Raw genomic sequence first — 16,479 nt, 5'->3', positions numbered from 1 at the left:
GCCTCCACCAACCATTGTGAGCAGCGTTTGGGAAGGGAATTAGTTAGCTAGATGAAAGTAGGCTGGAGGAATGATAGAGAGGGGGTCACTGCGGGGAGTTCTGCGGCTTTTATTCTTGGGGTCTCTGACTTGTGGAAGACCCTCCATGAGTCTGGCAGTTCTCTCCCTCCTCTCGTACATCTGTGCCCCTTCATTTATAGTGCTGGCTGTGAAGTGTCGCTCATTCATGAAAGCGATGGTTTCATCCCGCTTGCGGCTCACATAACCTTTTAGCACGGTGTTGTAGGGATTGTCTTTGGTATCTGGCTGGAGTGTCTTGTATTTAAATTCCTTCCTGGTGATGACGGGTAACAGGAACCGGCCTGTGTGGCTCTTGATGAGGTCGTCATCTCCGTCCGGACATCCCAAGGTGAGAGCCAGGAGCTGATCAGAAACTGACACCATGTCAGAGCCGGAGACCTTGTCTACATACTCGGAGTGTTTCTGACGTACTTCAACCACATCTCTGAGGGACTGCTCTCGCCTCTCCTCTAAGTCCACTATAATGCGGTGTGGGTAGTTCTGACCCAATGCTATACCTGTACAGAGGGAGGGAAATGTGTATGGTTATAATGCTAAAGTAAAACATTACTGAATAAACATCTGGGCCACATTTTTGTTTAAAAAACAAAATTAGGGGAGATGCCAGTGTTTACCTTTCCTAAAACTATTAGTTGCCTGGCTCTCACGCTAATTTAGTAAAACCTGGAATATATGTGTGCACATTTGTTCCAGACTTAAAAGGTAATTCCACTTTCCTAGGCAAATCTGGGCTAAAAAGAATTACCCAACCCCCCTCAAATCCTTAACACCCCACACACACTGCTTGTACCTGTTCACGATTGCTCCTTCCCCTCTGCTGGTCCCAGCGTACTATCTGTATCACGGGATTGCGGTCCTGTGGTATATATTTTAAATTTCGCTAGCAAATGGCGAGTACTCACTGGTCAGTGTGCTCACCAATGAGAAGCTCTTGTTGCGATCATGGATAGGTTAAGAACAGCAGGGAGGGGGAGAAGGGGCAGATTGGTCAAATTCGATTTTACCAAATTCACCTGGGAAAGTGGAACTGAAGCCAAAACTTTTTAAGATTGGGGAAAGTAATAGGGGGGGGGGGAGCTATAACCCCATTTTTATAGCTGAATCAGCAGGGTCCCCATTGTAAGATTTCCCATCTATTTCCGTTCTGGAGACAACCCAAAATGTAGCTTTTTCTTTACCTTCAGTGATAAATCACAAATAGAGAGGGTGAACCTCCCTAATGGGGACATGGACAGTAATAAAAACCTAACAGGTGTTCTCATCCCTCTCCATTCTATCCAAAACTAAAATAAAGATTTGGCAGCAGTTGCACTTTAAAGCAGAACTCCCACCGAACGTACAATAAAAAGATTAGCCTATTAAAAGACATTAAATCCTCCATGTGCTACAACATTCACCTTTATTCGAAAGATTACCCCACAATACTACAGCTGGGTGTCCTCAGCCTGTCAACAGTCAGCCCACATTCTGAGCCCAATTGGTCCTGGACCCATCTTCAGCCTGTTACTAACAGTGAATGGAGAAGGGGCATAGTAATGAGCTCACCTCTCAGTCATGCAGTTTAATGGGGACACAGAACGAAACAAAACTATATAGAGGTTCAGCCTTTCTCTACCCTATAAAACAAACAAAAATGTGGCTATAGTTGGGTTGTAATGTAACATGGGACAGGACACATTTTTACATGTTAATATATAATATAATAGAGAGAGAGATGTGTAAATTTGCCACTATAGTAAGCACTGCAATCACCCAGCCTCCCTGTTCATCAGATATCAGCCACACAATGTTCAGTCTACTGGCCGATGTGCCACCAGGGGACAATCAAATACTAATATTATCGGGAAGCCTATGCCAATCCAAAATTGAAAATCATCTTTTGAACATCTCTGGACTACATGCACATCTCCCCCGTAGTTTATCATCTTTAAACATACTGCAAGTACAGAAATACAGTGTCCTCCTACATTCCTATTTGAAATGACAATGCAGCTCTGAATACCTTAGCATGCGGTGTCAGCCCTGCCTACTTCATTTTTGATGGATTACAAAGAACACAGACCTCTCCTTATCTCTATAACCCGTCATTGTGCACAGAAGGATATTGGCTCCCAAAATCAAAAAGGTATTTTTTTTATTAGCACTTATTAAAAACATATAACAAAACACTTTCAATGGTATAGTTAACAGACTGAAAGGGAACAAATAGTATGTAGACATGTTCATTGTTAAGCTATGTGAATCATGTGACATTCCTCCCTGCCTCTTACAATGCAGTGTCCAATCATCGGGCCTGAGTATTGTCATTTGGGGGAATTGAAGTGTGAATAGTCGCCACTTTCAGAAAGTGGAAACCTTTGCACAGGAAGTTTGGGCCTGTCTGGTGGCAGGGGAGCTGGGGGAAGAGAAGTACAGCCTGCCTTTGGTTCCTCTGCTGCAGCAAACCTTTTACATTCACTGGTAAAGGTGAAGTTCAGGGGTGTATTGAATATTCACACGTCTTATACTGAGCATGTCAAACAGCTTTCTGCCAGCAGAGGGCGCCTCAGCATAAGCTATCAATGCAAGTCTGTAAAGGAGCCTTATGGACTGCTATGTGATGCAGCAAAGTACTTTGGAATAGAAGGAAATTGCCATCGAAGAACTAAAACATAAATTACAGCCACTTGTGATTATAAAAAGTGCCGCATTGATTAGACTTGTATATATATACCCACCAGCTCGCCTGAGTTGAGATGGAGGACATTTCCATGGCTTGTGGATGTGTTCATCAGGCAACCCAGCCAGCTCCGGACACCACTTCCTCACATAGGAGCCACAGGGGTCACAGGTCAAGGCGGCATCTACAGGATGCATGACAAAATTCCAGTGGTCTAGTCCTGACATCCCCCCATTCTGCCACATCATGGCATTGATAGCAACATCTGCATCCACAAGAGTGTCCTGGCAACAGAATCACAAATATTCAATACACATTATCTTACAGCCTAACTGAACGTTTAAATCATATAAATACAATCCGGGTTCACCAAAACAAAAAGGTATTCAAGATCTTACAGGTCATTTTCTTTAGAAAGCAACCAAAGGAGAAAAGCCTGTCGCCTGCTGCTGCAAATGACCCTTACTCTCTGTGCCAAAGCAGTGGTCTCTCTGCAGAGATTGACACACCACTTACTGAGTCAGATCTGGAACCCTCCAATCAGCAGGTAGCATGAGCTTTGCTGCCAGCAGAGTTATAGGGAAAAACAAACGTTCTTTTTTCAGGTCCTATGTACTGTAATACCGTATCATGGCCACTAGACGGAGCTGAGCATAGGAATATAAAAACCTATTTCCTATGCTCCTCAGCACCATCTAGAGGCCATTATGTGATATTATTTACATTCAACCTACAAAGAAACATACTAAGGGCCGGTTCACACCAGCTCCGATGCGTTCCAGCACGATTCGCTGCTGAAACGTACTGGAGCACATCCCGGCGGACTTCATGCCTTCAGGGGCAGGAGGGGGCATGGCAGTGCATTGAAGTCAATGGCACCGCAGCCACGACCCCCTCCCTGCAGTGCGATCGCCTGCACCGGAACACGTGGCAAAACAATGCCTGCATTTCAGTCCAGTGCGATCTCAAAATACAGTGCTTGCAGTGATCACAGGGCAAACAGGTCTGGGAATTGATAATAAATAGACCACTTAGAGGTAAAATACAGTAATTCAGGAGTAATTCCACCTTCCACAACGCTGCCTTCAAACAAATGTGTATGTTTTAGAATTAAATTTCACTATATCACTTGGTTATACTAAGTTTCATATTAGTTACACCTTTAGCGCTTTGATATATATGTATTAGAATAACCTGAAGTAAATTAAGTAAATCAAACTTATTTCCCTTAGAGAGGAGGTGCTTAAGAGCAGACAACGTCGCCATCTACAAGTTAACCAGGGGCAACTGTAATTCCGGTAATAACTTGTTTAATATCCTAGGCCCTTGACAAGGACAAGTGGCCACAATTTAGGTTGCAGGAAAGGAGGTTTCATGTGAAATTCCTAAGAGGGTTCCTTGCGGTCAGAGCAGCAAAAGTGTGGAACTCCCTTCCCAAGTAGTATGTAGTAGTATCAGCATCAGCTGGCAGTGTTTCCTTGCTGAGCATGATGCACACTACTATGCAACCTTTCAATAAATGAAGAACTGTTCTAAAACTATAAAAAGTCACACAACGCTCATCAATGTCGATATCTTGCTGTGTAAGAGTCAGAATCATGTTCATTTGTGTAATTCTGGTCTTATTCTCTGTGGAATGACGGCAGAAAAGACGCTGAACTGCTTGAACTGGCCACCCTGGAGGGGGTGACCTATAGTCCAAAGCAGCGGTAAGCCGGAAGTCCTTCAGGATGTTAAATGAAACCCAATTTATTTTATTTATTAGAGTTTTCAAAAACCAGAGAGCAATGTTTCGGCATAAGCTCGTTGAAAGCCATAAAAGCCGACATACAGTCCCTACATCCCATCGCCATAGAAACCACTATGCTGAGATCTTACAGAAGTTGGTCACATGACCAAATGCCTCAGTTTTGCCACGTGACCTACCACATGGTATCTTCAAACAGCATTTTCTACATTGAAGGTAGTGGAGTAGGCAGGTTAGTAGGGGGTCTTAAATGATGTTAAAAAAGAAACAAACGTGGAGGCACTGGGCCTGAGGGATCACTCAAAATTAATGTAGCGATATTAGTGTTGTAATTGTAGAGTGGCTGACTTGTCAAATATATAAGGTGAAAAGGCATGGATAAGGGTCCTTCATCTCCCTCAAGAAGTGGAAAGGGGCGGGCACCCAGAAACCACAAATTGAGAGAATTTGGAAACATTACCTTTACTTACATGGACCACTTTGAGCATTTAGAGCAAGGGGTAGCCAAACTTCGGCCCACCAGTTGTGGTGAAACTACAAATCCCATAAGGCATTTCAGGACTGAGCCAGAGGCATGACTTCCATAAGCAGATGCATGATTGGATTTGTAGTTTCACCGCAGTTGGGGGACCTATTTAGAGGATACAGTTCAAAAGCTGTAATACCACTGCTATAAATCTCACAGCAGCGACAAAACATGGTAATATGTAGAATCAAAGGCACTAAATGAGAGTGTTCGAGCTGTTTACCTGGAACCATCTGTAGCCATGGATCCAATGTAGGTGAAGATAAGCCACAAGGAAAGAGGCCACTACATGTCTGGAGTAATTGCACATCCAGCCGGTGAGCCAGAGCTCTCTCATGGCAGCATCTACCAGAGGGTATCCAGTCATCCCTTTCTGCCAGGCTTGTAGATGGCTCTGATCACTGCTCCAGCGTTGACTCTGCAATAATACAAATCCTTCTATCACTGAAAACAGTCAGTCTGTAATACAGCAATATAAGTATGTGAATCAAAGAACTATTCCAGCATCTTTGCGCAAAGGAAGGTTAATAACTGGTGCGGGGTTAGCGTTAAGGTGGAACTAAACTTCAAGCTGCAGGGAAGGGGTCCAACCATATTATCCTCACACATTATGGGAGAGTGATCTACTATTGTGCTCTCCTGCAGCAATGACAGATCCAAGATCACCGCCTGTGCTCTGTCCGCTGCTTCTTTCTGGTCCTGCATCTTCCCTCTTCAGCTATGAAGTACCCGCGAATAATGTAGTCCCTACACATGCATGCTTGTGTTACATCATCCCAGCACCCAGCTCCATTCTAGGTGCCAGGAGTGGCCAGTATATACTGCACTGCCCGCTACACTTGCACAGCAAAAAAGATTGGCAGGCGAAATGGGAAATGTCTACCCAAAAATCTCTTCTTCAAGCAATTTAAGGATTTAGTTCCACTTTAAGTGGGCCGTACACCTCATAATCTGATTGTTTCATTGCAGTAAAATTGCCTTTGAGTTTACAAAACGATAAAATATCAGGACCACCCTAAACAATCCATTCAATGTATAGCCAGTCACAAAGACCTTTGTGCTACACAGTAGGCAATAGATCTAAAGGAATTTGTACAAGCAGGCTGTAACGTATACCGTTAATTTAAAGGTTACAGGTAGGGCTAAAGTTATAGGGAGGGCTCGTAAAAAGCATCATTCTCGGGGCCAGGAGCTCTGTGCCAAAAACGACATGCTGGTCGGTAGCAGCTCCATTTACTTGGAGGTATTGTTGACCCAATAAAACTCCACCCAGCAAAAAAAAGGAAGCACAAAAATGAAATAAAAAGTATTTCTGTATCTGTGGACTTACCCATATCTCAAGGGAAACAAAAAAACTCAGCTTGCAGTGGGGCTACCCCTACGCTGCAAGGGTTCACTGCTCGTTTATGTCTAGGGGACCGATGTAAAGCAGTTTTACTTGCCTGATCCCCACTCCCGCAGCCCCCTTTGTGCTCAGGCCATTGGTGGCCTGCTGACGTTATCACATCTAAAGTAGGGTTCATAGCCCTGCATGATATAGGAGGATGTCAAGGGCTGGTCCATGAGCTGGAATGGAGGGTAGAGGGGAGAGTGCTGTCCGCAGGGGGATCCAGCATCAGGTAAGTGAAATTGCAGTACACAATCTCCTAGACATAAATGAGCTGTTCACCTCTGCAAGGGTAACCCCACTGCAATGGGAGGATTTTTGTTTCCCCAGAGATAAGCTAGAAAGAGGAACTGAGGGCTAGGTTGTGGCAGGAGCACTTCATTTAATATGCATGTATGCATTTATCCCTGGGGTTCCCTGTTTGTTCCATCTTCTTAGAAGCTTCTTTAGCTGCCGGCATCTTCCTTTTTCAGCCATAGGGTGACCAGTGATGAAGCAATTCCCATGTATAGAGTTGCACCATCTCGGCACTCAGCTCAGCCCTTTGCCATCCTATAGATGGTGAGAATGTACAATGTATTGTCCACATGCAGCAAGCTGTGTTCATCAGAAAGCACCTTCAAAGTGTATTCTACCAAAAATCTCTGCCTGCCAATGGTTTTTTTTGCCTGCAGTTCCACTTTACAGTGCCTGCTGTCCAAAGATCTAATTTTTGCCCAAAGGGAAATATCCTCCGCCTCATATTTACTACTATTGAAGAGCTGTAGACACGCATGAGCTGGGAGAAGTTAGATGCACATTCTGATCACAACATGTACCTTGTATGCCCACCTGACAGGTTCCACATGCATGTCTGGAAAGAGGACGAGCAACCAGTAAGCCAGGTCCCGCCAAGCCAGCTTCCTTAGGAACTTTGGCACGCTCTTTTTGGTAAAGTATGCTTCGTGCAGCACTGTCCTCGGGCTAATCTGTCCAAAGTGGAGATATGGGGAAATGTGGCTGGTGTACGGCTTATCGGCTCGCCCAGACTCCTTATCATAGTGTTTTATGCCTGGAAATAAGAAAGAGTTTATTTGTTTTCATCTGGATGAAGCAACAGGTCATCAACAGACATAATCTGTGCTTGGTTATTGGGCGTAAGATATGTTCACAAAACACCCGTTAGATATGACCTAGGACCTTTACCAGTCTCTATGGAGGGAGGAGGGGGCACAGCAAGTAAAACTGGTTCACCCTCTGGCCTGGATCACTAGTTTTCTGCCTCAATGTTTTGCTGCTCATACATTGCAGCACAGTGGCTCAGTGGTTAGCATTTCCTTGCAGGACTGGGGTCCTACGTTCGAATCCAGGTTTTGCCAGGAGTTTGCGTGTTCTCCTTATGTTTGCATAGGTCTCCCTAAGGTACTCCAGTTTCCTCCCACACTCCAAAGACATGCTGGTAGCTTAATGGGCTCCTGTCCTGGGCCTAGTATGTGTGCACATGACCTTACATAGTAATCTCCATGAGGGTAAGGACTGATGTGAATGAATAGCATGTAAAGTTCTGCCTAAATTGACAACATTGTAGATTAAAGGTGACATTATGGTTAGGCTAAAGATCAAAGAGTCAGGGGTTATTTTAAGGGTTGCTTAGGCAGAACATACAGAAGTCAACCAAAAGGTATTAAACTCAAATCAGCTCATAAAGCTTCCTTTAAACTCCCCCAACCAAATTTTCCAGGCAGAGGCCATTCTACAATGGCTTAATGTCAAAGCAAATCCCAGGATTTCTAACTGACTGCTCTATACATGCCATCATGGAAGTATAATGTACTTGCCATCTTCAAGGAAATTCCCTAAACAAGTATAAGCTCCATCTTCACTGAAGTCCCAAGATTTCCTGATAGTTGCTGCCCAGTCTACCTGTAAAAACACATATAAGACACTATTCAAGTTACATAGATGTGTGAGAATGGTTATTCGGCGTCATTGTCATACTATCAATACTTTCTTAGAATAACCCAATGACGGATATATGGTGGTTGCTGATGTCCGATTACCAAGACTGGAATGTAGCTGGGACGGATTTCATGGCCGACTTCGGGCACCTTGATTTTTAGAATTTTACCTCTGCCCCTTATGCACCATTTACTTTCATGTACACTCTGCTAAACACTGTATGTAGCCGGCTTCAGTGACATCGCAGGCTGTGCTTTGTGAATGGTGTACCACCGAGGTAAGGAGGGGCAGTAGAGGCAACACACACACACGTCTCTGTCATAGATGTTTCAACAATGAGGGGCGGAACCAGGAATGAAGCTCCTTCTGTATTTTTCAGGGGCAGCAACATACAGCGGTGAGTTTACATAATAATTAAAAAAAAGTTAATGCATGAAGGGCACAGGAAAAAAACATCAAGGCATATGAAAGTAAAAAAATCAAGGTGCCAGGATTTGGGAATCAATAAAAAGGTTGGAAAGGTCATTCGCACAGACACAACTGTATAGGCCATTAGGAGGCGTACAAGGCACAGAAGATGAACGAGTGACAATGTAGGAGCTCAGTCCCCTGATGCTAGAACGACAAATGAACCCTTATTTATTGAATAACATGATTATTTGTAGACTTATTCAGACACATTCATACATTAGTTGTATTTAAAATACATTTTAATGAATACATAACTGCACTAAATTGTGTTATCATTCTATCTGCCCATAGCTCAGCTTTTACTCACCACAGTGCCATCTTTCCTGCGAGGCATCTTTGCCAAGTCCAATCTGTCCAGCTCCAGTGAGTCAGGCCAGCATGACGGCAGAGGAAGGCTTGTGGGAGCCTCCAGGGGATCTCCTATTGGGGTGGAAGAGTTCCTTTCACAGCAGCTCAAGAAATGGCTCACAGAGCCAATACCTAGGAAAGTAGGAAATGGAGAGTTATAGAACATTTTACAAGAGTTATATAAGTGAGCATAACCTGGCCTAAGAGGAACGGCAACACCAGTGCTAAAGTCTCTTACAGGTACCTCGATCCCTGTATTCCTGGGGATGTTTTGCTGCACCGGGGATGTGTTTAACGTATTTGAACTGAAGGTTCAGTTGGGCTTTAAATGATATCTAAAGACAACATTTATTAGCTTGGAGTATTGAAGGCTTAAGCCTGTGACACACTGTATGCGAAGCCGTGCAGAGCAAAGCAAAGCTGTCTGGCATGGAGCTTTGCGTGCAGTGTGCGAGCTGAGTGCAGGCAGATGAATGAGAGCGCCTTCAGCCAGCCAAACGGCTCCCGCGTAACAGCCGAATGGATGTCGCATCCCGACGCGTGGGTTTATACACGCGAGCCGATTGGCTGAAGATTAAATTTTTTGTCTCAGCATGCTCAGCTATGCGAGCTCGCGCAAGCCGACGTGCCGGAGTGAAAATGACATGACCCACTGCACACTGCAAACATTGCTCTGCTTGCTGCCCCCCCACGTGACCCCAAGAGATGCGCCTGAGGCAATAGGGCCGGCCCTGGGTTGTCATAAGGGTTTTTGGTCAATTTATGTATTTTTTAATAATTGACATGTGATAATCTTATCTTTTACATCACGTTTTGATTATTTTAGGGCTGGTAATGATAAAAAATGTCGTGTTCGATTAATCGAAAAATGTAGTCGATTAATTTTGATTAATACCTCACATACAGATCCAACTACATTGGCCTATACACATGCAGCACAGCAATGAAGTAATAAAATGAATTAGGATCACACTAATCCAGCACATTATTAATCTCACGTGCCCCACTCAATATGGCCGCCGCTTCAGTGTGGCAACTCAGAATAATAACGTGCTGGATTAGTGTGATCCTAGTTCATTTTATTACTTCTTTGCTGTGCTGTATGTGTATAGGCCAATGCCTTGGCTGGCAGAAAGTTTCTTGGGCAAACTCACCGGCCCAAGTGGCTCCGTCGGCTAACGAAGGGGGGGAGGAGTCCGGTGACGTCACAGACATCGACATCACCGGACTCCTCCTCCCTTCCCTTCGTTAGCCGACTGAGCCACTTGGGCAAGGGGGGAGGAGTCCGGTGACGTAGATGTCCGTGACGTCACCGGATCGCCGACGGGACTCCCGGAAGCCGGCGGAGAGGTGAGTGTTTTCATTAGCGATCAAAAAAATTTTAATCAATCAAAAAGTTTAATGATTAAATCGAGAAATTCATCTTTAAATTCCACAGTCCTAGATTCTTTGTATGAAATGTTCATGTATTTAGTATTTCCATGGAGGAGAAATAGTATTTTGCTCCTAAACATTTGGGGTACTTCTGGTTTCTACATAGTAAAGTACAATACAATTCTATTCCTTGTCTAGGTAAAAGACACGTACACATGTGTGGGTGTGTGTGAGGCGGGGGTGAGAACACAGGGGTTAGTCACGGCTCTTTGAATGATAAAATAAAGTGGGCTCTGTGAATACCAGCAAGCGTTGTCATTCTAAAGAGAGACTTTTTATTATACCCCCAGCAGACTGGCACACAGCAATTACCATAGTGATGAATGAGCTATGTATAACACAGTGTTTGAAATGAAAAGGCATACCCACACTATGAAATCAGAACAGTAAATCAGAGAGGAATGAGCCAGAAAGAGTCATTTATTATGATTGTCTGTGGATCACTGCGGGGAAAAATACTAGAGGCTTTAGATGGAATCTTTCCCTTAAACTGGCCGAATTACATTCGTCTCTGTACAATTCCACTTTAGATTTACCAACAAGTGTGTAACGTAAGAGACGCATCCCTGAACAATTCATTCAATGTATATCTAATCAGGTAAAGCCCACGCAGTACAAATCTACAGGGATTGTCTAATCAGATTACACAATGTATGGCTAGCCTGAGATAAATATATTTACAATGCAAGTTATCATGTTAAATGTCCTAAAAGGAAACATAATATCATTTTGTAATGGTACATAAAGCCGGGAAGTGCTAGATAGAGCCAACACCTCAGCAACTAGGAAAGCAGCGCGGGTGATAACAATGCTGGGATTCTATCATGTGGCCATAGTTCTCATTTAAAGTGAATCTGCGCCCAGAATATGGGCATTCAAATATTCTTATCAAGCAGTAAAAGCATTTTAAAGCCACACTTGGGCACAATGATCATTTGCACAGTGCATTGGGTGTGTATATTATCATTATAAAGATGGGTGTTATGTGCAGAGGGCGGCTGCAAAGTAAAAAAAATCCAACCTTGCAGCACATGGTCCCTCTCATAGAACGCACAGCTTCCGGGCAGTGAAGAGAGGGAGCCATGAGACCCGAGCTGTACAGTGCCCCTCCTCACTATTGTCCACTACAAAAATGTCTTCTATTTTTAAAGCATACAAGACATTCTGTGATTGGAGAAAGGATGTCGTCACATGACCGCCCCCTCCTCCAATCACAGAATGTTTTGTATTCTTTAAAAAAAAATACAAGACATTTTTAGAATGGACAATAGCGAGGAGGGGCGGGAGATGTGACCAGAGTGCTCTACTGTTCGAGTCGCATCTTTCCCTCGGTTCAATGCCCGGAAGCTGAGGGCCGGTGCACACCTAGGCGACACCTCACCGCGTGGCAATCCGCACGGTCAGGAGTCGCCACGTCGTGAACCGATTGCGCTATGGGTGGCATTATTTTCTAATGGTACCCCAGTCACGCCAAGCTAACAAGCCTCCTGTGTTATAGCATTTGGAGATGACAGGTCCTCTTTATGGAGAGAGGACGGGGAGGAGGGAGCGGCTGCAGTCTTATTACAAGTGATCTTGGCGACATCGCCAAGATCACTTGTAAACAAACAAGCGGCTTCCTCACACTACATTTAGCCCTGCTTGTCCATTGACCAAAGCAGGGCTAAATGTAGAAAACATCTTACTGCCCGGAACGGCATGTCCCGGGCATCGGGGGAATCCACACCGCTGCCGCACTTCTGCTCCCTGCCGCCCCAAGGCCGGGCCACGGTGGCCTTGTGGCAAATCCGGCCCTGAATACACATACTAGTTCTGGCCAGTAACAATGAACCTAATCATGGCGTCAATGCCACCAACTAGTGTGCAGTCCATGTATCAGGGATTGGCTGCTGAAATCATAGTTTTCTGCTTTCTGATAGCATGTGAAAATCCTTACCTCGAAGTCCGACACCCTCAGAACTGACTGAATATGGTTCATATAGGCAGTATGAATGGTATTTTGTAAACGTCACTCCTTGTCCCTTTAATGTCTCTGATATGAGATCATCTCGGTCCTTTAACCAAGGCTCATACACTGCATTCACTAGGACGGTGCCTGCACCGGTCTCCTGCACAAGGTGTAGAAGTTCATCAGCGCAAGAATCATTCACTCGGAAGACTATGTGGCTGCCATAGTTCTGTGCCAGAGCCAGGTTGAGTTGGGCCAAAGCATGGTGAAGCCAATATTTCGTAGCACCACCGGTAGCCAGTGTGAAGTTCTGACCCTTCTCCTCACTCAGACTCCACAGGAAGACAGGGATGATGGGCGCTCCCAGTTCTAAGGCTGCAATTAAAGCTGGATTATCATGGAGTCGGAGGTCTCTCCTGAACCAAACCACCACTGCTTTCATCCGTACCGGATTTCTCTGAACCGACGAGTTCTTCTTTCTTCTGCCCCTCCTGTTCCTTTTCATCTTGTCTTCCTTTTTGATCGGGGACTGGATTGGATAAATCTCTCTCCCATCACAGTGTAGAACACAGTCCTCGGGTTCTGGTTGGCCAGAATACAAGCTGTCCAGGTGATTTGTAGTCTGAAGTTTGGCCAGGTTTTTAGAAAGCTCTTCATTGGCCGAGTCCCCCCGGACGTTCCCCCATTTGGCAGTAGATGAGGGTTTCGGGTCACCAGTGCTTTGTGGGAGAGATGATTTCTTAGCAGCTTCTGCGAATGAGACTCTAGAACTGGAGACCGGATACGGGATTGTGCAGCCAGAGCCGGCAGCTGATTGGGCTTCCTGGAGAGATAAAGCTACTGCCAGCTCCAGCTCCTCCTCATAGGTCTGCTCTGAAGGTCTCTATGGGGAAGAAGTAAAAGATTCATTACATTCTCTACAAACAAATCCTGCTCATTGTACGTCATACAATATGTACCGAGTACCCTTGGCTATCATTAGCAGAATGACAGGACTTAGTAGGTGGTGGCTGTACCAATCCGTTAATCATTAGGTGGTGGGTGTACTAATCCGTGAATCAGTAGGTGGTGGGTGCACCAATCCGTGAATCATTAGGTGGTGGGTGTACTAATCCGTGAATCAGTAGGTGGTGGGTGTACCAATCCGTGAATCATTAGGTGGTGGATGTACTAATCAGTGAATCAGTAGGTGGTGGGTGTACCAATCCGTGAATCATTAGGTGGTGGATGTACTAATCAGTGAATCAGTAGGTGGTGGATGTACTAATCAGTAGGTGGTGGGTGTACCAATCAGTGAATCAGTAGGTGGTGGATGTACTAATCATTGGGTGGTGGATGTACTAATCAGTGAATCAGTAGGTGGTGGGTGTACCAATCCGTGAATCAGTATGTGGTGGATGTACCAATTAATGAATCACTTGGCGACATCGCCAAGATCACTTGTAACAGTAGGTGGTGGATGTACCAATTAGTGAATCAGTATGTGGTGGGTGTACTAATCCATGAATCAGTAGGTGGTGGGTGTACCAATCAGTGAATAAGTATGTGGTGGATGTACCAATCAGTGAATCAGTATGTGGTGGATGTACCAATTAGTGAATCAGTATGTGGTGGGTGTACTAATCCATGAATCAGTAGGTGGTGGGTGTACCAATCAGTGAATAAGTATGTGGTGGATGTACCAATCAGTGAATCAGTAGGTGGTGGATGTACCAATCAGTGAATCAGTAGGTGGAGGATGTACCAATCAGTGAATCAGTAGGTGGTGGATGTACCAATCAGTGAATCAGTAGGTGGTGGGTGTACCAATCAGTGAATCAGTAGGTGGTGGCTGTACCAATCCGTGAATCAGTAAATGGTGGGTGTACTAATCCATGAATCAGTAGGTGGTGGGTGTACCAATCAGTGAATCAGTAGGTGGTGGCTGTACCAATCAGTGAATCAGTAGGTGGTGGGTGTACCAATCAGTGAATCAGTAGGTGGTGGGTGTACCAATCTTGGTGTGCTCTGTGTATTTCTTCCAGATCTGTGCAGTTATGCAGTGTGACACTTTGCCTCTGTGTAGGAGCTTCCTGTAATAAAGACTGGTCACTGCTGCTCTTTCTCCTTGAGCACAGTGACAGGTCTAGTCTCCGCCCCCTCCTGTAGTTTCCTGCAGACAGCCTGTAGTGGGTGGAGCTGCTGGGCCCCTCCCACAGCTCTTCCCTCTGCATGGGCCATGTACAGCCCAGTGATGAAGTCACTGATACGTTTACAAAAAATCCAGGTGTGCCAAATCATTTGTTACACACAAAGCAGATTCAGAGCCAACTCCCCCTAGCAGCTGCGCTACACGCACGGCTGCCGGTTGGCATTACCAGACACAGTGCCGATGCGTCAGGGCCAGCGTATCGCACTGTTTACCTTTCTTTTTGTTAGAACTTTATTGCAATGTCACTCATGACAAGTTCTATGGGCACAGTGCGGTGTGGTGAGTTGTACCGCATTGCACCCCGCTGTACTGAAAGGAAGTAGCGCATGCAGTACTTTTCAGCACACACCACCGCAGCCCACTGAGCCCATTTGAAACCAGGCACATTGCCTCGTCTAGCGCTGCCCTGCGGTATCTGGTGTGAATCCAGCTTCATACCCGTTGGGGTTATTGAGGAATAGATTTAAATGAAAGGTTTTGTGCTCAAGGGTACAGCATTAAATCTGTGTATATTATGATGTGTGATTCATATTAAAGAAGTATCCCCCATCACATAGCTGTCAGTATTTACAATGAAGGGGAGACCAGTGTTGCTGGTGAGGCTCAGGGTCCTGGCTATCAGAGGCCTTACCTGGAGGAAGTATGCTCGGTGTATGGACATCAGCTGGTCATGCAGGCCGGGGTAGACCTTGCTCAGGCTCTGTATGAGGTCAGGGAAGTGGCGGTGAGTGGTGTTATCCCCCATAGTGGACAGGATCATACAGAAGAACTCCTCCGCCTGGATCTCTCCCTGCATCAGCTGCTGCTTCATACAGCTAATGTCAGGCAATACCGGGTGGCCGGATCTCTCCATGGTGCTCTGTGGCCGCTCTTCTCTGTCTTCCACCCTGTTATACAACCACCTGAAAAAATCTTTCATAACCACTCTGACCTCTCACCTTTCCCCTCCGAACCTAAACCAAAACATAAACCGCGCATGCTCAGTGTTACCTACGGGCGCACGTCGGCCATCTTTGTTGAGGGTATTACCACTCTGCTCTCAACAACTACAAACCCCATGATTCTTTGCGCGTGGCAAGGAAACGCATAATGATGGAAACAGTAGCTTAGAACTTTCTTATGACCCTGGTGTAAAATCTTGTGCTATTAACTGATAAATGGAAGAACACTGTGCCAGTGCTGTGTACTAATAAACATGAAGGCTGTCATGGCAGACCTCTCTGTGGGGAGGGGATTCATAAAAGAATCTGGAGCAGTTACCCATGGCAACCTTTCAGCTTCTCTGTAAAGCTTTGAGGTTTAAACAGAGAAACTGGTTGTTATGGGCAACATCTCCAGATTCTGTCTGCTCCAGTTTTTATGAATTCCCCAGTTTGTTTTATATAACTTTACTACAACCAGCATTTATCAAATGTCCCCACTTATCCCCACAATGTGCAGTGTATACATGTATTGTACAAAATTCACACCTGTGTGATTCGATATTTTGCATTTGCCAGAATAAAAGTAGCTTCATATCTGTGACTTGAAATGATCCTTCATCCGATCAGTTTAGGGCTGCAACTAACAATTATTCTTATAACTGATTAGTTGGCTGATTATTTTTTCGATTAATCGAATAAATCTACATGCACAATTCTATGCAATTGTACCGCACTGGAACGCAAATAACAGAAGCTGGTGGATGATTCAGCTTCCTGGCTGCTATTTCAGGTTTGGGTAGAGTTTTTCCTTTCTCCTTGCCATTCC

General features: G+C 45.0%; 1 protein-coding gene across 1 annotated transcript; it reads right to left on the bottom strand.

Annotated features, from left to right (window-relative positions):
• Position 1: 1 nt before the first annotated feature.
• Positions 2-15,662, bottom strand: LOC108786150 (deoxyribodipyrimidine photo-lyase-like). The gene is made up of 8 exons (XM_018555385.1): positions 15,362-15,662; positions 12,528-13,422; positions 9,117-9,289; positions 8,218-8,302; positions 7,219-7,451; positions 5,237-5,431; positions 2,799-3,024; positions 2-578 (listed from the first exon to the last, which is right to left on the bottom strand). The coding sequence occupies exons 1-8, from the start codon at positions 15,647-15,649 to the stop codon at positions 40-42; spliced, it is 2,634 nt and encodes an 877-aa protein (XP_018410887.1). The 5' UTR covers positions 15,650-15,662; the 3' UTR covers positions 2-39.
• Between the last annotated feature and the right edge of the window lie 817 nt (positions 15,663-16,479).

Source organism: Nanorana parkeri, unplaced genomic scaffold (assembly GCF_000935625.1).
Source record: "Nanorana parkeri isolate BGI_ZX_2015 unplaced genomic scaffold, ASM93562v1 scaffold195, whole genome shotgun sequence".
NCBI lineage: Eukaryota > Metazoa > Chordata > Amphibia > Anura > Dicroglossidae > Nanorana > Nanorana parkeri.
This window is presented reverse-complemented; position numbering and strand designations above follow the sequence as displayed.